The 21,009-nt window shown below is 29.9% G+C and overlaps 2 protein-coding genes across 2 annotated transcripts in view; one reads left to right on the top strand and one right to left on the bottom strand.

Moving 5' to 3' along the window:
• LOC113514576 (complexin) overlaps positions 1–9,095 on the bottom strand; it is a 374,606-nt gene extending 365,511 nt beyond the window's left edge. The window contains exon 1 of the mRNA XM_026898682.3: positions 8,943–9,095. The gene's annotated coding sequence lies outside the window, so the exon portion shown is untranslated. The remainder of the gene's footprint in view (positions 1–8,942) is intronic.
• A 2,153-nt stretch (positions 9,096–11,248) lies between these two features.
• LOC113514471 (fibronectin type 3 and ankyrin repeat domains 1 protein) lies at positions 11,249–20,836 on the top strand. The gene is made up of 8 exons (XM_026898563.3): positions 11,249–11,716; positions 14,170–14,457; positions 15,305–15,434; positions 16,031–16,121; positions 16,542–16,690; positions 18,537–18,675; positions 19,478–19,598; positions 20,705–20,836. Exons 1-8 carry the CDS (start codon positions 11,529–11,531, stop codon positions 20,823–20,825), a joined length of 1,227 nt encoding a protein of 408 aa, XP_026754364.2. The 5' UTR covers positions 11,249–11,528; the 3' UTR covers positions 20,826–20,836.
• Positions 20,837–21,009: the final 173 nt, after the last annotated feature.

The raw sequence follows: 21,009 nt of genomic DNA on the forward strand, positions 1-21,009 counted from the left end.
CTCAGATGAATTACAACATACCCAGTATTTTCATGCGGACCTCAGATAAAAACTATTCTTAATCTAAGTTCCAAACATCCTTATTCTATGTCTAAAGTAAAGATATCCTAAAATGAATAAAATACATCTATTTTTTGTCTGTTAGCTCATCTTGACCCTTTGATCTATAACTCCTTAAATTCCTTTATTTTTATTATAACATCAAATCTATCACTATTACCAAAATCTTTATCATTCCTTTTTAATATTCTGTCTAGTTTTCTATTTATTAGCATAATGGACAATACGTGCCTTTTGACAATATTAAACAAATATTATTTTTAAAATACAAATGTGGCGCAAAAAACAATGTCACTAAAATACGTCAATGGAAATATTTTGATAATATATCATGCTTTTGACAAATTGCAATAGATAGCCCTGACATATTTCACGTTTTTTTCTATAATGAAATACAACTCCATTTCTTAATATGTAGACGTCAGACGTTTCACTCGTCATGGGCTTGTCATATATTCTAATATAAAACCTCAGATGTATAGAAATACAAGTAAGGTTTTATATTATATTTGAATGATTTTTTCTTTAAAAATTAGAACTTTTTTTAAATTAATCTATATATATTCATCATAAAATATGGAGGTTTTACTCCATTTCTTTTCCGATATTCATAACTTACGTTGACCGAACACCCCAAAGTAAATATTGCAAAGGAGTCTTTAGTTATGAATGGCATCTATGACATAGAAAAGCCTCTTTAAGAAGTACCTTCGACACTCACCTCTGTATTATATCACTTGTAAATTTATCAGACATATTAAAGGCTACTAAAAAATTTATGAAAGGAAATAAATAACTTTAATAATAAGGAAAACTTTTTCTTTATAATATTTGCTTTATATTCCATCATATACCATTAGTAGACCTAATACTTTTTACTGTACTTGATAAATAACGATTAGTAAGGTATAGTTCTCAACGATACAAATATTAAGCATATAAAAAGTTGTAACACATTCTCCTAAAAGTTAAAGTAGCGTTGTACAACGAGGTAAGTTAGTAATCGGTTAAACAGTAAAACGCAATATACTCAACTGTCTACCATACTCGTAAATGTAAGAACACTTGCCGAGTTTAAATGTTCACAGTTCACGCTTCTACGCAAACGGTAACGAGGTATCCTTGGTTCTTGAGGCATCCTCTTTGGAATCGAAATAAAATATACACACACATATCTACCGTACCGTATTTATGGTTAGTTACATACTGATGTGTTTTACATGTTCCTTAGCTTTTCTTTCACTGTCTTGCAAGTGAAATTTGACCTACTTCCCGATGTTCAATTGAGCAAAATTTTCTATAACCCAGTATATAGGTCGGGTGTGAATGCAAAATTATGGTGTCAGTCAACTGTAAAGAATCGGAAGAGGCCATTGAAAGTTTGTAATAAAATAATGCAATTTCGTTGAATTTCGGTTCGTTTGATTCTACACAAATCAAAAATTTTATAATACAAGAGTAGTAAATAGGTTATCAAATATTGATCATGGGTTCTATTTAGTTATGAATTGTTTTTTTAAATAGTATCTTAAATTTGAGCAAATGTTTTAAAAAGTTTAGGAATATGAGTGGTGGTAGTATGAATGGCTAATCTATTAGTAATCTGTTCTATGCAAAAAAATTAGTCTCAGATATACTATATAATATACTCTCTGTTTGACAGACTTCCAAAACCTTGCCACAATAATGAAAGTTGATAGCATGAAACTTAATGAATCAAAATTATTATATAAGTATATAATACTATAGATATAATTATTTATATAAGCCATTTAAATATAAAGAAAACAAAATTAATAATCTTTGAAAGGGAATAATACCTACATCAGAATCACTATAAGGATTATAATAGGTAATAATTTAGTTGAACTAATAGATGAAATTGTATACTACATATATGCATTTATTAAAAATCGGATATATACCAACAGCTTCTTCATAATTCTATGAAAATCAATAATGAGAAAGCTGTTCGAAGCTAGTTATTTTAGTAATAATCTAGCTAATATCCTATTTTATTTTCTGTAAGAACTGGCTTCATTTGATAGTTACAAATTATGCCAATGTATCTGGTAATATATCACTTTATAGTTCTCTTTATTCTTATATAGTATAGTAGAATCAAATATTTAAACAGAGAATCAAAGAAAAAAGAGGCGAGGTGAGAATTAATTTTCCTGAATTAGATTTTTGCCTGAAACATTTATGAAAGTACATATACAAAAACTGTATAAGGATAGCGGTCATTGATACTTTCTATTTATGTCTGGTGTAGGACACTCGTGGAGACAGATAAACAAATGAATTATCAATTTGATTTTCTCGTTTCGTTTATTTGTTTCTATGATACATTTTATTTTATTTTTTCTTCATATGCACAGTTACCAAGTAAAGGTATCTTCCAACGTTTGTTTTTGAAAGTATTAGTAGCGGAATGACACTATTTTAGTACTTTTCTTTTTGTTTATTATTTTTTTATTGTTAAATATTTTCATAATTAAATATAAAACTAAGCACAAAATAAATATTTATGTCTTTATTTCTTTTTCTATTTTCTTTCTTTTGCCTTTTCTTTCTATTAAACTCTGAACTCTCTAAATCTCTTCCCATTGGATAGAATTCAGATCAATCTCTAGTCCCTACAATCTTAAAAATCCAGTAGACGAAATGAATAACGTAAATGTCATATAACGCTACCTGTAAGTGTGTAGTATCAAAAATAAGAAATGTAGGTTAACGAGGTAGTGTTAATTAGTTTGCTCAACAGTAAAATGAAGCTCTGCTATAACTACTATAAATGTACGAGAAATACTTTTGGTGCAAGGGTTTAAACATTCACAGTTCACGCCAGTGCACAAACGTTAATGAGCCATCCCCCGCGCTAGGAGCGAAATAAAAAAAAAGCATGTCACATACTACAGTACTCCAGGCCTTGTCACTAATCTTGCTATAGAATCGTGATTCACAAAATGGACAATTATTTATAAGTATATCCACAATACAACAATGCAGTATAATATATAAATTTTACACGAAACCATTTAAAATTCTCAAAAAAGTATGTATTTTAAAGATGACATAATTTTCCTAAATGTATAATTACAAAACTAAGCATTTTACTATATTTTTGCTTTAGTATAAAATAAAAGTCGCCCTATAAAACTAATTCTATTTGGAATGAAAAGCTTACAAAGTTTAATTTTAATTTATAGAAATGCTTTCAAGGTAATCCATTATTGGCTTCATAAACTATGTGGTATGTATTTTAACAACTTATATTTTATTGTAAACCCTTTTGCTATTTAAATAACATAACCTGTTATGGTTAAAAAGTTTTCTAAACATTTTGAACATCAATAACTTAAACGTCAAAATTTTGCGAGTATCTATGTAAATACTTTACACATAAATACAGTCCAAAGTATTAAAACTCCCTACTAGTAAGACCCATTTTTTTCGAAATTCCTTCTTATTTTGCACTGCACGACTGCGGAACAGACTTCTTTCTAATATACAGGATAGTCCTTTCATTATATCCTTTAATAAAAGAATGAAATCTCACTTTTTAGCTTATTATACATAATAATACTTATACTGTGCCCTTACTATTATATGTATATAATATATTAATATGTGTATATAATATATTATACATTATTATTTCTTTGTATACCTTTCTATTCTATTTACCTTTTTTCCCTGTACCTTTCCTGCACTATATTACCCGCTAATTATTTTCTCTCTCACTGCATTGGGTTGGCTGGAAGAGATCTCTTTTAGAGATAAGCCCACCCTTGCTAACAAGTTGTTAAACTAATCGCTGTATCTTTTTTTTTCAAGTGCTATAAAGAATATATATACTTTTTGCACATATCGAAATAAATGAGCACACATACATTAGCAGTATCTATGTATTTGCAATGGGCAAAAAGATATTCTTCTTAAATATAAAGTGCCACTTGCTTCCTTATTAATTCCCTGTTCGTTCTCCATTCATGCATTTCTAAATGCTTGCCCATTGGGTTCAATCAAATCGTAAGTAATGAAATGAAATGATTTATTTGCATGGCTCCATGGTACATAATGAATACTAATATTACTACTTTCCTCATGGTCCAACTGGAAAATACGCAAAAATATTTAGATATATAAAATTTTGTATAAAGACCGTATCCTTAACTGATAAAACAAAATGTATCCTATTCTAGTAGATGCTTGAAAAATGTCAGAATACAGCAAATATTATAAATATATATATACATCATTCCCATATTACGTAAAAAGATAACATTAATATGTATTTTTATAATTTCCTCCCGTTATTTCTTAATTATTTGTTGTATGTTATTATTATATATTGTAATTTGTTGAATGTTATTATTATATAATGTAATTATTTGTTATATATTATATGATAAATATAAAATTTCTATGTTGTTTGATGAGTTGATTTCATATCGAACATATTGTTTCATAAGATATTTATTCACTCTGATTATGTTATGAAGAAATATGCTACAACGAATTCTATGTTAGCACCTAATTACTTTGTATTTGCCGTGATGCCGTAATAAATAAATATATTAAATTTCTATATATAACAAAGAAAATATTTGTCGTGTAAAGATGTAAAATCATAGCTTTGAGTCAAATTACATATTAACATATACAAATGACATTTTCTCTCATAAATTTGAATGATAGACGAGACATGACAAAATTATCTAGAGCTTTGAGCTCATTGCCAACTCCACTACACTGTAAAATCAATTTAAGAGTATCTTTGTTTTGGAAGTTCAATTTATGCTGGATACATACTCGTTACAGTCCTTCCTACGGGCGAAACAAACGTCAACAGACTTTTAATTAAGATCCACAACACAAGAGAGATTGTATCCTAAATAAACAACACTAAGAACTGTTTCTGTTGGTATTCACTTAACACAGTTATTATAATTCATATTACTAAGCAATTGCAAAATAAGTTACTCATAAATTATGGAACAACTCCTAGCAGTAGTATTTTCGAACAGATACGACATTGAACTTTCAAGAATAAAGCATTTTCTAGCTAAAAGCCGGACAGCACACCTGCAATTTATCTGATCCCACGGGTACCTATGAGCGGAGGTAATTACTTACTATTAGGTATGTTATAAAAAGAAATGTAACTAACGAAATAATAATTCTTAATTCAGACAATTAGACACAAACGTATGCTTAATTTGGCAAATATAAATACATAGCGAAATAATAAATGTATTTATTATCGCCATTATACTCACTACCCGACCTGACCATTTCCAAGAAATCAGTCCTCACGATTCTATATTAATCGATTTCCTGAATCAACATTATGTATTGGGTCTGCTCTATGCTGAATTCGCGTATTTGCTACAACAAAACCATTCCATGGCTTTCAGATATTATTAAAAATAATATAATATGATTTGTTTAAAATATTAATATTTACTGCGGCACCTTTAAAGATAAAATTAATAACAATAATACCATTGAAAACATTACACAGCGTCATCTAGTCTCTAACTAAGCAGAGTATGTACTACAGAGAGTACATATTTATTGTGTAATATTCCTTTTTATATGTTATTGTACTCATGCTTTCATATACACAAATGTTCTTGATGGTTACCAATTAAAAACATTTACATCAGGGCAAGTGATTCGTTCTTGATGGTAAATTGTTTTGAGTGAACTGAAACGACTTACTTGACATTATATTTTTTCTCATTCAACATTTTATTCAATTTAATTCCATCAAACAAAAAGACATGTGTTTATACATTATTAACGTTAATGTTGACAAAAGCAATTTTTTAATTATCACCAAATTTTAAATTTTTTTTCTTTAAATCGATACGAATTCCATTACTTGAACACAATCATAACCTTTTGTTAATTTTCACTACGTTTTATGTTATTAAACTATGTTACTACCTTCATAAATATATTTAATAGTCCTGTATGTGATTTACAAATACTAAAACTGTTAAAAATTACTCAAATTTCCCAACATAGATTTTATTTTTCTCCAAAAATTTATATATAGTTTAACCAACAGTGCAGTTAATAACAAAAATAAGAAATATGTTGAAATACGTAATTTAAGAATTTGTTCCACAAAAAACCGACTTTAACTGAGGTAAAACCGCTTATTTTGAGTTAAAAACATATTATAGAATTTAGTAAAAAAAAAATCTCTTGCTAAAGTTATGTCAGACGAGGTATTTATTGATTGTGGTGACATAATAAAACTTTAAATTCATTAAAATACTGATTTCTAAGTTTCTGATTTAAAAGATTTCTAAATCGTTTTGTAATATAAAAATTAGCTACAGTCAATAGAATTTTTTATTAAACATTTTTATTATCCAATTTCATTCCTACAAAACTTTTACGAAAAGAGTGCAGTTCTAGCTTAATATTTATTACCAAACTTTATTTTTAAATTATTAATAAGTTACATAAACAAGTTTGAATAATTGATACTTTTTTAAGTAAATTAGTATATAGATAATACAAAATCCGAGAATGATCATAAATTACGTCACTACCAGAACATACTAGCGCTTACTAGACAGTAATATCTTTAAATCAAACAAAGAAATTGGTATAGACATGAACAGATCTATTGTTTCTATTTCAGGGATTCATTACGAATGCGATCGGTGAGTAAGCATTTTATTTTGTTGTCTAATAACACTATACTACTATAGCAAACAAGCTGATTACCCACCTGATAGAAAATTACAACCGTCTTCTATAGACACGAAAACAGAACATATATCACAAAATATAGGTAAGTATATCTATACCTATTCACACAAGAGCCACGATGGCATTCCTCATGCATTGTTACTTCTGATGACTAAATGTCATGCACTTTGAGTCTCAGATTACGTCATATTAGCTATCTTACTTTTCCGACTCTCTTATTATCTTTTCTGTAAGTAATGTTAATAAAATATATAATATATTAAGTTGCTAAACGAGCTGTTATGAATTGGGCTTTGTTGAAACCAAGAATTTATGTTATTGTACTTTATATCATGTATATACTTCTATGTATATCTGAGTCGGTGGGTGTCAGATAGAATAACTGGGATCAGCGAAGCAAATCGGAAGGCCGTGCCCTAGGGATCGAACGACTAAAACCTTCCAACGAAAAGAGTTCGATTTAACTTGATTTCTACAAAAAGCATAGTGCCATTATTTATTGGGTATTTCACTTTTGTTTCGGTATGAATTGTTATCATGGTCAGGTTATTTATTTCATTACTGTAAACACCCAGTTTATTACGAGTTTTAGTTCCTATTGGTGAAGACTTCTTTTTATAAGAAAACCTTAGCAATCTTATGTAATTAAAATAAATATGACCAATTTTTTTTTATACAACTTAGAATAGTAAATAAGCTGACGGCCCACCTGATGAAAAATGGTAACCATCGCCTATAGACATGAGCAGTACCATGGACATAACAGAGTAGACTATTTCGCCCATGATATTCCCCATGCGTTGCCATTCCTGAGGACTCAGGTATTATTCCTCTGTACACTGTAAATTCACACCATCCTTCAAACCGAAACACAGCCATACAAACACAACTGCTTTATAGTTGAAATACTAATGGGACAGAGGTACCCAAGCAAACGACTTTTGTACAGTCTCCCTCTGACAAATTTTTGTAAGTATGTAAATCTAAAATATTGGTCAATTGTTTGATAATTTATATATTGTACTTCCGAGTTTTATATACATTGTCAATATCATTGTGATATCCATTTACCCCAAGATTTTAAAAGATCTGACAAAGTTATTTCTTCTTCTGGCATTACAAGTTTGAAACTCCATCAATTTCAACAGAATAGTTACCAAAGAATTTTCCACTGCAGCTGTTTAAGCAAAATTAAATAAAGAAATCAATTCTCACGTAAAGTGAGTAGATCCCGAAAACAATGTAGATAAGTTCACCAAAATTCAATACGGAGCATGATAATTTTTCCCCCACGAGTCTTCTTCTCAAGTATGCAAATACCAATATTCGGGTTCGAGTTAAAAGTACAAAGTTCGAGAATGCTGATAGAAAGGATTTGTACAAAGTTTCAGCGAGGGAACTGATTAAATCATCAAATAATTAGATACTTCCACAAACTGACCTACTTAGCCCGGAGAAAATTTACCATTAACGCAGGTCAATTTTTGTAGCTAATGAAAACAGACAGATTTGCAAATGCAGGAATAAATGAGAAAAATAAGCGCGCCAACTTGACTTATCGTTCTGAAGAATCTGTAGGTAATATTTTTTTTTTATAAATCTCATAATTGATAGTACAAATTGACAATAAAACTTTGTAACTCTTCCATAGATAGGACTATATATCTGTGTCCCAGTCCTTGAATGTTGCTATACAGTATTATAATCTGTTTTATTTGTCAAGGTCATGAGTTGTGCAGGAAGGACCGTTAACCCAATTAAAGAGAATAAATCGAGATTATCAAAATAGTAGTACTACAGCATCTTGGCCGTAATCTTACCTGACACTTCGATGTCTTAATATTATTAGTAATTATTAAGCGCCCATACAAATACAATATAATCCATCTTACTTCCATAACTTGCTAACAGTATATATGTGCGATGAGTTTCTTTATAAATATTGGCAGATCTGTAATGTTGGTAATACCCGTCATAATGCTTGTATATTATCAAAAATCGCATAAACATAGATAACTGTTATTGTAATACAATGATATCGCTTCCGCTACTGCAAATTGGTGTCCCTCACATTGTGACTCAACGTGTGTTTACATATTCTACTACGCGAGTATGTTTGTAATACATGTTGTGAGAGGACTTACCGATATGTAGTAGTATCCTGTCGATTAGCAGACAACAGCGAGCGAGTAGTTAGGTTATTTGGTGTCAGAGCAAAAGACACAAGAGCACGTACGTCGCGCTCGGTGGCCGGGCGCCGACTGCCTGCGTCGATCGATACGGCGCCATTGCTGCGTTGCGTTTCGTTTGCGGCAATCAAACAATTCGAATGTTTCAATTTCGTTTTTATTCTATTACAGACCAATTTATTTACAGTTTGTAAAAAAATTCAAAGAACAACTTTGTTTTTTTCAAACTCGCAAATTTAAATATGGTGCGTAAAGTTGGGAAGATTTATTTATTCTTAATTCTAGTTGTTTTGTCTTGCAATATTTTGTTTCAGGCTTATGAAGTTAGTCACAATAAAACGATCAAGGTTCTGCACTTCTTAAAGCTGTGTAGATATTAATAATAGATTTCTTTCACAACTTAGCACTTATATGCCTATATGAGTAACATACTAGATGCTTAATAATAAATCTAATTAACAATAAATAAAATAGAGTTTTTAACGTTTGATAAAACTATTACGTACACTTCATAACTGAGTTACAGTTAATATTTGAAAGGCTTAGAGTATTAGTTATAGTTATAAGTTTAATAAAATTATTAGAAACATGTATGACAGTCGTGCGTAAAAAATACAGAAAAACCATAGAACAATTGGTGTCAAAAATATATAATTTTTAGTAATTAATTTATTATAATTGTTATTTTTGTCACCTTATATATTTCAATATTCAAGTTGACTCGCTATTTCCATATCAGGGAACTATAATGTTTCTGAATATGCTGTTAATAGTGCAATTATAATTAATTTATTATTTTACAAGGAAACGGCAGGTTGCTAAGGTTATTTGATTTGATAGAGTTTCTTGTCTGTATCTATAAAAATATTCCTTTGAGGTTTATTTAAACTTTTCCAACTCAAATCATTTATTATATTACAGTGTAAGGTCAAGATATTAATTTATAATACTAAAGTAAATACTAAAATACAATCGAAAAAAGAAAGTATAAGGAGTAGTAATTAGTAAAATTATACGAATTGTAAAATAGAGCAAGATTTTCAATTTATATATCTACCTAATTTATCTAAGAATAGAATACTTTACATGCTTTGAATAACAAAAATACTATTATTATATTCATATTATATTTTAGTATTATACTCAAATTATTCACTCAATATCAATATCATACCAATAGCCGTTAGGTTCTGACATAGATTGGGCCACCCTTTCCTTTACCGTGGGTGTCGTAAGAGGTGACTATCCCTTAGACACCTAAATAAATAGTCGAGGGATGAGCAGCAGCGTCCCTCTTAAAATATCACCAAAACCAAACTGCGGTTGCTAACCCGCCTGCCAAACATGGCAACTACTGGCAAAACTCTCCTTATGGGGAGACCTATGTTCAGCAGTGGACACTTAATGTCTGATATGACGATAATGAGTCAAACTATTTAAAAAATGTCTTATAATTATCACAGTTCATACTATTGAAACAATATTAATACCTGGAGATACAAGCCACCCCGACCCGAAGCGATATTAATATTATACCTATATTTGTTTTATATAATATGAAATATAATATAAATACCTACTTAAAACAAACTTAAAACATTAATAAAATCAGTTTCCATCCTATTGTAAAAGTTTTCTAATTGACAATTGTTATTGAATTCAGGACATCATTTATTCAAAGTACCGACTAATTAGAACAATATAAATCATCGGCTTCCACCTCAAATTGTATTTATGAATGTTCACTATAATTAGTATTATGTAATCGACCAGTCTAAATCACTGGTGCTTTACAATGAAATTGAAATAATTTGAAATTTTGTTCCACACTAAAATAAAAAATTGCTTTAATAGTACTAGCTATATCACTCCTTTTCCCATAGTTTTATCGTTCTGTTGAATAGCTTCATCAAAAAATTTGCTTTTAAACGCGTTAAAAATTTTTTTAAACCAATTGATAGCTTTAAAGATTAGTGCATTCAATTAAATAAACCCTTTTGTTTCTTCGTATTAGATCAGATTTTACCATCGCTATATTGATGCTAATGATAGGCTTAGGTATATCGATTTAAAAAACAATCTATCTCGATGAACAATAATATAAACACAGAAAAGTACTATCGAAATAATAACATCGTTTTTAAATCATTTAAACATAAATAGATAACTTCCTATTAATAAAATGGTCGAGCAAAACTTAAGCCAACCAACATCGATCAAACTCCGCCATAGTTATCTGTTGTACACAAGGGAATAAGCGAGCAAATACCTTAGTTATGTTCCCTGTTATATTACTGTAATAATAAATAAACTGTTCAGTGTTACATTTAGTTTGTGTTTACATTAACTTATTAGTACTAGCTCAAAATATATGGAAACAACAAATAAGTAAAATATATATAATAAAAGTTACTCGTGAATGATTAATTATTGAAGTAAACGTAGACAAACGCATATAGTATTTACGGAAACATCTCTTTACATAAAGATATGAAAGTTAATAACATTATATGTTTATAATACTGCCTCAATCTAACCTTAATGGATCTCCAGACATTTTTAGAAGAGAAATTCAAATGTTGGCAGCCAAGCGCTCCATCCGTAGTGGACAGAACGAAATGTACAATCACCTTGTCCTGGCAGCAAGATGAGTTTGGTTTTATTACTGATCAGATGTTATATAAAATTGAAATGAAAAGCAAGCTCCCGCCTTGGATCACTGTTTACAGGTAGGTGTTAATGATTAATATACAATAGTAATAACTAAATTGTGTTCGTAAAAAAATCTACTTCAATTACGTAAAAACTAATTTTTTAAAACGATTTTGATAAAACTTCTATGGGACTAATCTGTATGTATATTATTATAGATAAAAAATAATAATTTTCCGAATTTGCTTACAACTACCGGAGTTATAACGTAACAAACAAAAAAAAAATACGACCGAATTGAGAACCTCCTTTTTTGAAGTCGGATGAAAATAAATAAACGGCCTACTAAACAATAAGCAGTTATGGTGAACATAAAAACTAATAGATAATAATAGTAAGATTTTAGAAGCTAGTGATTAGGAACAAGACTGCATTTCACACTATTATGTACTTTCTGCCGTCAGCCTTAATCGTCGTCTGATAATATTATTCAGAATGTGAACACTTAATTCTTACCTTCTTCGGTATCGTAACTTGAACTGATTTCTCATATAAGAATTTATCTACTTATACTCATGAAAAGAGAGGAATTTTCAATCCTCAATTTTCATGATTTTAATATTTAATAGTATTTAAAATAAGTAACAACAGTTTTTTAATATATTATACGTCCATTTCTCTTAATTAATAAATAATTGTCTAATATCTGCTACAGTAAAAAATAAAAAAGAAAAGAGATTTAATAATTTTTTAGCCGGGTTTCCTCAATTATATACTCAGAGTTATTTACAAATGATTCCGTGTCAAAATTTCTAACCAAACAGCATACAGGAAACATTTGTAAATGAAAACAATGCAAAATTATTGTTCCCGTTTTGTTTTGCTGACACTTCCTTCTTTTCACTCGTTTGTAATAAATTAAGGAAGTCATTCTCGGCACGCTTCGCTGAAATTAACTCTTAAGAAACCAGCATCATGTTTTTATTAAATTCAAATTATTTTGTTTGCTATTGTTTACACTTGCAGGAATGACAATAACACGATATTGCATCCTGAATATTTAATTTTAACTTATTTAGGTCAAAAATTATATGTTATATATATATATATATATATATATATATATATATATATATATATATATATATATATATATATATATATATATATTCTTTATTATATACAGTAACAACAATAAGTTAATAACAATGTTAGCAAAGGTGAGATCTCTTCCAGTCAACCTAACACAGTGGCATTAGTGAGTGGGCAGTAATAGTGCTAAACAGAAATTATATTATATATATATATATATATATATATATATATATATATATATATATATATATATATATATATATATATATATGAAAGATATTATATTAAAACTATTATTATTATAAATTATTATTAACTATAATAATAATAGTATTATTATTATTATAAAGCTATAGAGACTTTTTTGTGACCACATTTATTATATGCTATTGATCGGATTTTGATGAATTTTGGGGGCGTAGTAGATTATAAATCTTAAAATAAATTTAACTACTCATATAACCATAATGAAATATAATATTCTTAGATATTAATATTTATTCAGTGATATTTCTTTTAAGCAGTCAATAATGCACTGGCTTTTGAGTGTGACATGCTGAATCTCAGGTTTGCTCATTGTAGTGAACAAGTAAAAGTCACACTGTTCAAACCAAACTGCCAAACATTTTATACGAACAGCCTATGTTATATGTCAACTGCACACATATTTCACTCATTACTCTATGTATTTAATACAGTAATAGTTTCAAAATGCTGTTAAGACTATCTCACTTTTGCAGTACCTCTACCATATTTGCTCAATGTCGCATGGCTAGTTACTACACAATAAAGCTAAAGAAAAATGTATCATTGCTACACAGAATAAAAATAAGTACCGACAGCATTCTAAAAGTAATAGACGAGTAGTACGACACATTTATAATTAAATATATTATATAATTGTCAATTCATTGACAAAATATCCGGATATGGATTATTGTTCTATAAGGAACAGATTGCTAATTAGCAGACTAGAAAAAGAAAAAAAATAATTTAATATGTATCAACCATAAAGCAGTTGTGTTTGCATGGCTGTGTTTCGGTTTGAAGGATGGGACATGGCGTGAATTTCCAGGGTACAGAGGAATAACATCTGAGTCCTCAGGAATGGCAACGCATGGGGGTTATCATGGGCAAAACAGTATACTCTGTTATGTCCATGATACTGCTCATGTCTATAGTCGACGGTTACCACTTTCCATCAAGTGGGCCGTCAGTTTGTTTGCCATTCTGTTGTATAAAAAAAAAAATACTTCTTTCAGTTATTCATCTTATCGCCTGGGTTGTATCAGAATGAATTTATTCACTTAATTTGTATTTTAAGATTATATTTTATTAACATAGTTTGTAAGAAATTTGTTATTAAAAACAAACCCAATTGTGACCTAAAAATTATAATAATTAATAAAAAGTGCTTATTACATTTCTATTTTAGCGGCGGTAAAACGAGCAGTACAATCGACAATTTACCACCCAGATATCCACACAGATTTCGTCTTAAAGTGATATTAAAAGCAACAGGTGTATCACTTCTATCAGAACGGGCTATACAATTTTACGGCAATGAAGAATCGGTTTATAATAAAGTGAATGACATCGTACATAATATAAAAAAAATAGATGAAAAAAGCTTTTCAACTAGTAATCCTGATATGAAAAAAGAAGATCATTTAATGAAAATTACTGTTAATACTCCTAATGATAACAACATTAAAAATAAAAGGTAAGATTTTATGTTTCAAATAAAGTGACACATTTAAATTAATTTTGTGAAAATTTATCCCCCCCCCCCCTACTACTATTATTTCTTCTTTTTTTGCGTAACAATTTAGAATGGCAAACAAATTTATAGGTAACCTGATAAAAGTAGCAACAACTGCCTATAAACATAAACAGTAATATGAATATTATAAACTATACTGAATCGCCCATGATACTCCTCGTATGCTTTATGCCTGAGAAGTAAGGTATTATGCTTCTGTTCCTTGCAATTTCACTGCCATATCACACCCCTCCAACTGAAATACAGCCAAACAAATACAACTATTTCACATCAGAAATACGTATGGAACAGAACTACCCAAGCAAACGACTTTTGATAAAGTCCCCTTCTTGTATTTATAGTAAAATACATAAAAATAAAATTCCTTTTAGTTATTATTAATACAGAGAAGTAAACGAATGTTGGTCTTCATATAGTGAAGCTGTCGATGTAACTCGTAAGAAAAATAAAGAAAAAGGATTGCGTAAAAGATTATAATAATATGTATTGAACTAAAATTAATACAATATGTTTTTTTTTTTTTATTTTGTATCGTTACTGTAATGAATTGTAGTTATTGTGATAGTTGATATCAAGCAAACGGTGATAAAGATCTCTATCACTTTATAATGTCATGGTAATAAATAAGTATATTTCTAAAAAAATTAATTACCGTCTAATATTAAAAAAAAATAAACATAAAGAAAGCTATTTTTGTTCTCAGAAATATTTTAATTATAAATAATCTATATTGCTCTCATGATACTGTATTAAACTATATTTTCTTTACTGCTTATTTACATATTAGACAAGCTGTAATAATGAAACGTTGCTGGATCGAGACGTCCTGGTCTCCAGAGACTTGGACTAGTACCGACACTGATGGCACCTCAGCAATTTGCTTCTCAATGGCTGTGAGATGTGGATACATCAAACAGGTATTTAATTTTCAAAAATTTTTTTGTCGCATACCCTTAACCTGTACTGGATGTGGATTTCGCTCGTTTTAAACTAAACAAAAAGTAAGTACTAATTTCATTTAGTGGTTATAAAGATGACGGTAACGACTATGTATGTAACATTAAAAATTAATTTTAGCATATATTCACGAACAATTCTGAAAATGCAGTAAAGAAAAATATCGTCGTTATAACATAATTACAAAAAAATACTGCAGGCCGTGTGTTCCCAACATAGAATAGGCCACACCTTCCCTTCGCGTGGGTGTCGTAAGAGCCGACTAAGGGAGGGCGAGGGATAGGCAGCAGCGTCCCTAAAACCTAACTGCGGTTGCCAATCCGCTTGCCAAGCGTGGCAACTATTGTCAAAACTTTCCACGGGGGATGCTTATGTTCAGCAGTGGACGGTTAAGGGGTAGTATGATGATGATGACTGCAGGCTTTCCTGCTGCCACTTTAAATTAAAAATATAAGTAGCTAAATATTACTATAAATAATGTATTGAATTTTGCATACATCACAAATCAATCACACAAGTCGACAAATACTTCTGACTAATATTTAAGTTTCTACAGGTTCAAGTAATGCTCGATGAGAGGCCCGAATTGATTGGGATTGTCAACGCTACTAATGGTCTAACTCCCCTTGCTACTGCTGTTAGAAAAGGTTTTACATATTTCTATATAAATACAAACACACACATACACAAATTATATTTACAACTTTGTGTCTATATAAATTTTCATAGTCATTACCACGTTTTAAGTTTCAAATAGTCTCTATGAAATTTTGTCAAATATTGATAAGCAACGAGTTTTATCCTTATGACTTTTTAATATTTTTAAAATGCTTATATTTTTAAATCAAAGGAGAAAATATAAATCGTCTGTACAAACCTTAATTGAGTGCAAAGGACCTGCGTACTGATATAGATTTGTTGAAAAATTATAAATATATAGATTTTTTTTTCTTATAAAAGACATAAAATGTCTTTCTTATTTGACATAAATTTTTTGTAGTTTTATCATCATCATCCGTATCATATTAATTTATATATAATGTAAATGAGTATATACTTATATTGAGGTGACATCAACACTGTCCGGTTTCTTATATCCGTCGGTGCGGAGTTGGATCAACGAATAGGTGCAGGCCAAACTCCACTTCACATCGCCGTTCTCTCCTCACACATACCAATGGTAGAGTTGCTGCTTGAGAAAGGTGCAGACACGCAGGTGAAAATTAATGTTTTTAATTTTCTAGTTAAATTCAAAGCGCTAACTTTCACCCAAAAATCATGTACATCATAAAATACAATGAGGTCCATTCTGAGATACAATTATTCTAAACCTATCTCTAAAATTAAAATCTCACTGCAGAGTCTTTATTATAGGGGCCAATATGAACAAATTTTCTTATGAATATAAGTGAAAATATATTATTTGAGTCTATGATTGTCCATAAAACAGTAATTTAGCATAATTATCAAACTAATGTATAAGGTTAAGAGATAAGTTTAAGAAAATGGCACCTCAATTACCCCTAGCTACCCCATTATGATACCCATGGTACCCTTCCTGACATTATTTAGCACTATGGTGTTATGCCTCTATACCTTATTATTTCACTGCAAACACTAGTGTTTCACAACAGAAACAAGGATGAAACAGAGATACCTGTGCAAACTATTTTTATACAAAGTCTTCTTCCGGTATAAGTTTCATTAGTCTTTAAGGTATTTAAACGGTGCAAAGTTCTTTTACAGTAAAGCAAAACTAAGTGCTAATAGTATGAAATGTTGTAATTATATCCAGAAGACTCTCCCTTATTCACAGAAAAATAAGTACCGTATCAATTGTATCTCCCAAGTCAATTAAAAGCTATCTGTATCACATAGATAGTACAGTAAAATATTTAAAAAAATTCTACTTATTTTGATCACTTTACTATTTTATTAGTAACTTTGCAATTTCAAGCAAATTCATCTCCCGACCTTCGGTTAAAATATTTATAAAAATACGCCTACAACTGATGACCGCCGCAAAAGACGAGAAGATCGACTTGGCCCTCCCTCGAAAATCAACATTCCGTTACGGCGAAGGAATGCAGCCGACATTCTTGGAATCTTACCAATATAATAAGATTGTTACATGACGATGTTTATGCATAGGACAATTTAAGAACAATTATGTAAAAAATCTTAACAAAAACAATAGAAGTCGGAACAATCATTTTTAGATTTTTTTCTGCTGCAAATAGTCTGTTTGTCGATTTATTTATTTCGACATCATGCGGAAAGTACTGTATCAAGTTGAATTCGATTCACAATTGTGTATCTGTAAGTTCTAACTTAAAATCTGGTATATATTTTATTTTGATACGCCATCTTGGAGTGTTTACCTTCTACCAAAATTCACACACATGATTTATAGACAGAAACTAATATACAATAAAAGTTTGTATAGTTTTATCTTTTAGCTTCTTCAGGTTAAAATCAAAATAAAAAAATAATTGTAGGGGAATATTCTACCCATAGACGTAGTATAACATAATCTATGGTTCTTCCGGTGAAACTAAACATGTTTCTCAAATAAATGATAACAAGAGTAGAAAAACGACAAAAAAATTTAAGCCTCTATAGTAATACGGCATGTTCAGCTTTTAAGTTAGTAAGGAAGGATCCAATTTTGTTGTAATTTTTTTTACATATATTGTTCACTACTTTATACTGTTTATTTATAGAGTGAGGTAAAACACCGGAGTTTTTGACAACTGATTTAATACCTACATATAACATGGTCGAATTTCTATGTGTTGTTCTCGCACAAACGTGTCATAGATGAGATAAACACAGTGTACATATATTTATTTATTATTTTATATATAACATTTTTAACCTATATTCCTTTATACAAATGTTTAATTTTATTAATAAAATGTTCCCTTAAATGGATTCTAATGATTCTAATTTCGCCTTTTTTTATGAAACTTAAAATAACAAATAAGCTAACGGCCCACCTGGAAAGTGATAACCGTCGCCTTGTATATTAATTAATATTTTTATGATTTAAACTCTTACAGGCTCGAGACAACAATGGAATGCTTATAGAACATTATGCTGTAGACTCAGGCAGCTTGGATATGCTAAAGTTTGTACTCGATAGAGGCGGGGATGTGAATGCTAGAGACAACAACGGTTGGACACCTCTGTTCAGAGCTCGTAAGTCTTTAAGTATAATTTCTATAAATATAATTTCTAATACCAACAACAAAAATAATAAGGTATTATAATTATCATATCAGCCGTTATCTGTCCAGTACTGACCATAGATCTCCCCATAGACATAAGGAACGGCCCCATTCCCTATGGTTTACTATTGGAGTGAATTTGCTAGTAGTTGCCACGCTTGGCAGGCGTATTGACAACCACAATTTGGCTTCTGGTAACGTTTTAAGAGGGACGCTGCTGCTCATCCTTTCACCATTAAGTCCTCTTAGTTGCCTCTTACGGTACGCAAGAGAAAGAAAGGGGTGACTCATACTATACCGGAACCACACGGCGAAAGTCCTTATCGCTGGTTAATTGATTAAAATTATTTTATTCAATTTCACTGCCTTTTTTATGCTTATGACTAAAACATATAATAATATAACTCTTGACGACTTAACGACATCCAATTTCTATGACATTTGATACTCACGCACTATACGTAGAAAGGAGAAAGACGTAGACTACTTATCATCGTAGCAGTGAACATATATGTATATCTTCAGACGAATTGGCGGGTAAAAACTCATAATAATACATATAAACATTGTATTATACTAGTAGTATCAGGTATTTAAATTGTTAAATGAAATCTCTATTATTTATGAACCGATTTTGACTTTTATTTTTAAAATTAACAATGTTATATTCCGTATTGATTCCTCATTAATTTCATTGCGACTGCAATCGATCTTTTTGTGGAAGAAAATCTATTTTTTGTTTTCTTCTTATTGTGTTTCAATGCCTGTTCCAGTATGTCAAGACGCGAGTACACAGATGGTACAAGAGTTGGTGTCACGCTCCAGTAAGCTAGATGTTTGCGATAACGCTGGTCTCCCGATGACTTCCGTCGCCAAACTATTGAAGAATCGACAGTATGTATAGATTTGATTACATCATTATCAACATGTATCTATCTTTGTGACAATTCTAAAGTCATCTACTTGTCACAGATGTACAGTTTCACTTACATTTCTGCCGTGAAGCAATTTGCGTGCCTATTTCAGTTTTGAAGATGGAATGTTGTAGTGAAATTGCAGGGTATGGAAACAACACCTTAATTCTCAAAAATGACAACGCATTAAAGGTATCATGGGTGTCATAGTACATTATGTGACGTCCATGGTACTTTCGTAACTATAGACAAATGTTGTCACTTCTTTTCTGGTAATCCATCAGCTTGTTTGACATTGTAAGTTGTATGAAAAATATCTTACTTATCCTTACGTAGATTACTTGTTTAAACAACTTTTATAAATGACTCGATATAGATTTTTTTGCTACTGTTATTTCAATAAGGTTTACCATAACTATTTATTATACAAGTAATATTATGATCAAAAAATCAAAGTATACTCGTACTTCATACCTATATTATATTCATTAGATGTCCGCTACCTGATTTTCTCATAAGACAGAATATCCTAGTTTGTGGACTTGAGAATTTGTGTGATTGTATTAAACATTTATTATTATTATATTACTTTTAATTCATAATTATTCTGATAATATATCTGATATTGATGATATGCATTGCAGGGATGATGATAGATGCATTGCAGGAAGTCAGTGGATGCAGATGGCTCAGGACGATTCGTTATTTCAGTCTATGAGGGAGTCCTATATCCAGCAGTGGACGAATAATGGCTAAAATAATGATGAATGATATCTAATATATTTTATACTGAGTATTTGTAATGCTAATGGATAGTGGATGCAGGTGTTTCAGGACCGTTCTTTATGGCAGGCTATGGGGGAGATAATGACTGAGGTGATGAAGATGATGATTTGATGCTAATATAAGAAAATAATTAAATATATTTTTATTTACAAGATAAAATATTTAAAAATCGATAATAATTTTATTAGTAGCACAGTCTTTTGTTATGGTGTAATCAGTAACTTCATAGTAGTATATATGTTTATTATAATTGCTAACGTGGCTTATGTAATTATTTTTTACTATACAATTTGGTTGCAGTGATCGGAGCCGAGACTCAATTCTTCGTCTGGTTGACTCGCAATACCCTCACGAGAAGGCTCTAGCTAATTTTACGCGTCTTACCAAAAAAATAAATCATGTGCACACGCTCTTTAAATGAAATTGTCATTAATAAACAACTACCGTTATATTATGTACAGTTTGCATAATGATTTGAAATCTCCATTTAGGAATGAATCTTTTAATTAAATACTTACTTTTTAAATTTTAAAAACTTTTCACACAAACATTCTACAACTGAAGCACAGAGAAATAATCCTTTCATTACTAACAATAATAATAAA

The sequence above is a fragment of the Galleria mellonella genome, unplaced genomic scaffold (assembly GCF_026898425.1).
Source record: "Galleria mellonella isolate WM207_F2 unplaced genomic scaffold, CSIRO_AGI_GalMel_v1 utg172, whole genome shotgun sequence".
In the NCBI taxonomy this organism is placed as follows: Eukaryota; Metazoa; Arthropoda; class Insecta; order Lepidoptera; family Pyralidae; genus Galleria; species Galleria mellonella.

Excerpts from the sequence above, each read along its gene's own strand:
- LOC113514471 (XM_026898563.3), top strand. The coding sequence starts at position 11,529 with ATGGATCTCCAGACATTTTTAGAAGAGAAATTCAAATGTTGGCAGCCA. Across the intron at positions 16,691-18,536 it reads AGAAAGGTGCAGACACGCAG|GCTCGAGACAACAATGGAAT; the intron begins GTGAAAATTAAT and ends AAACTCTTACAG. Across the intron at positions 18,676-19,477 it reads GACACCTCTGTTCAGAGCTC|TATGTCAAGACGCGAGTACA; the intron begins GTAAGTCTTTAA and ends TGCCTGTTCCAG.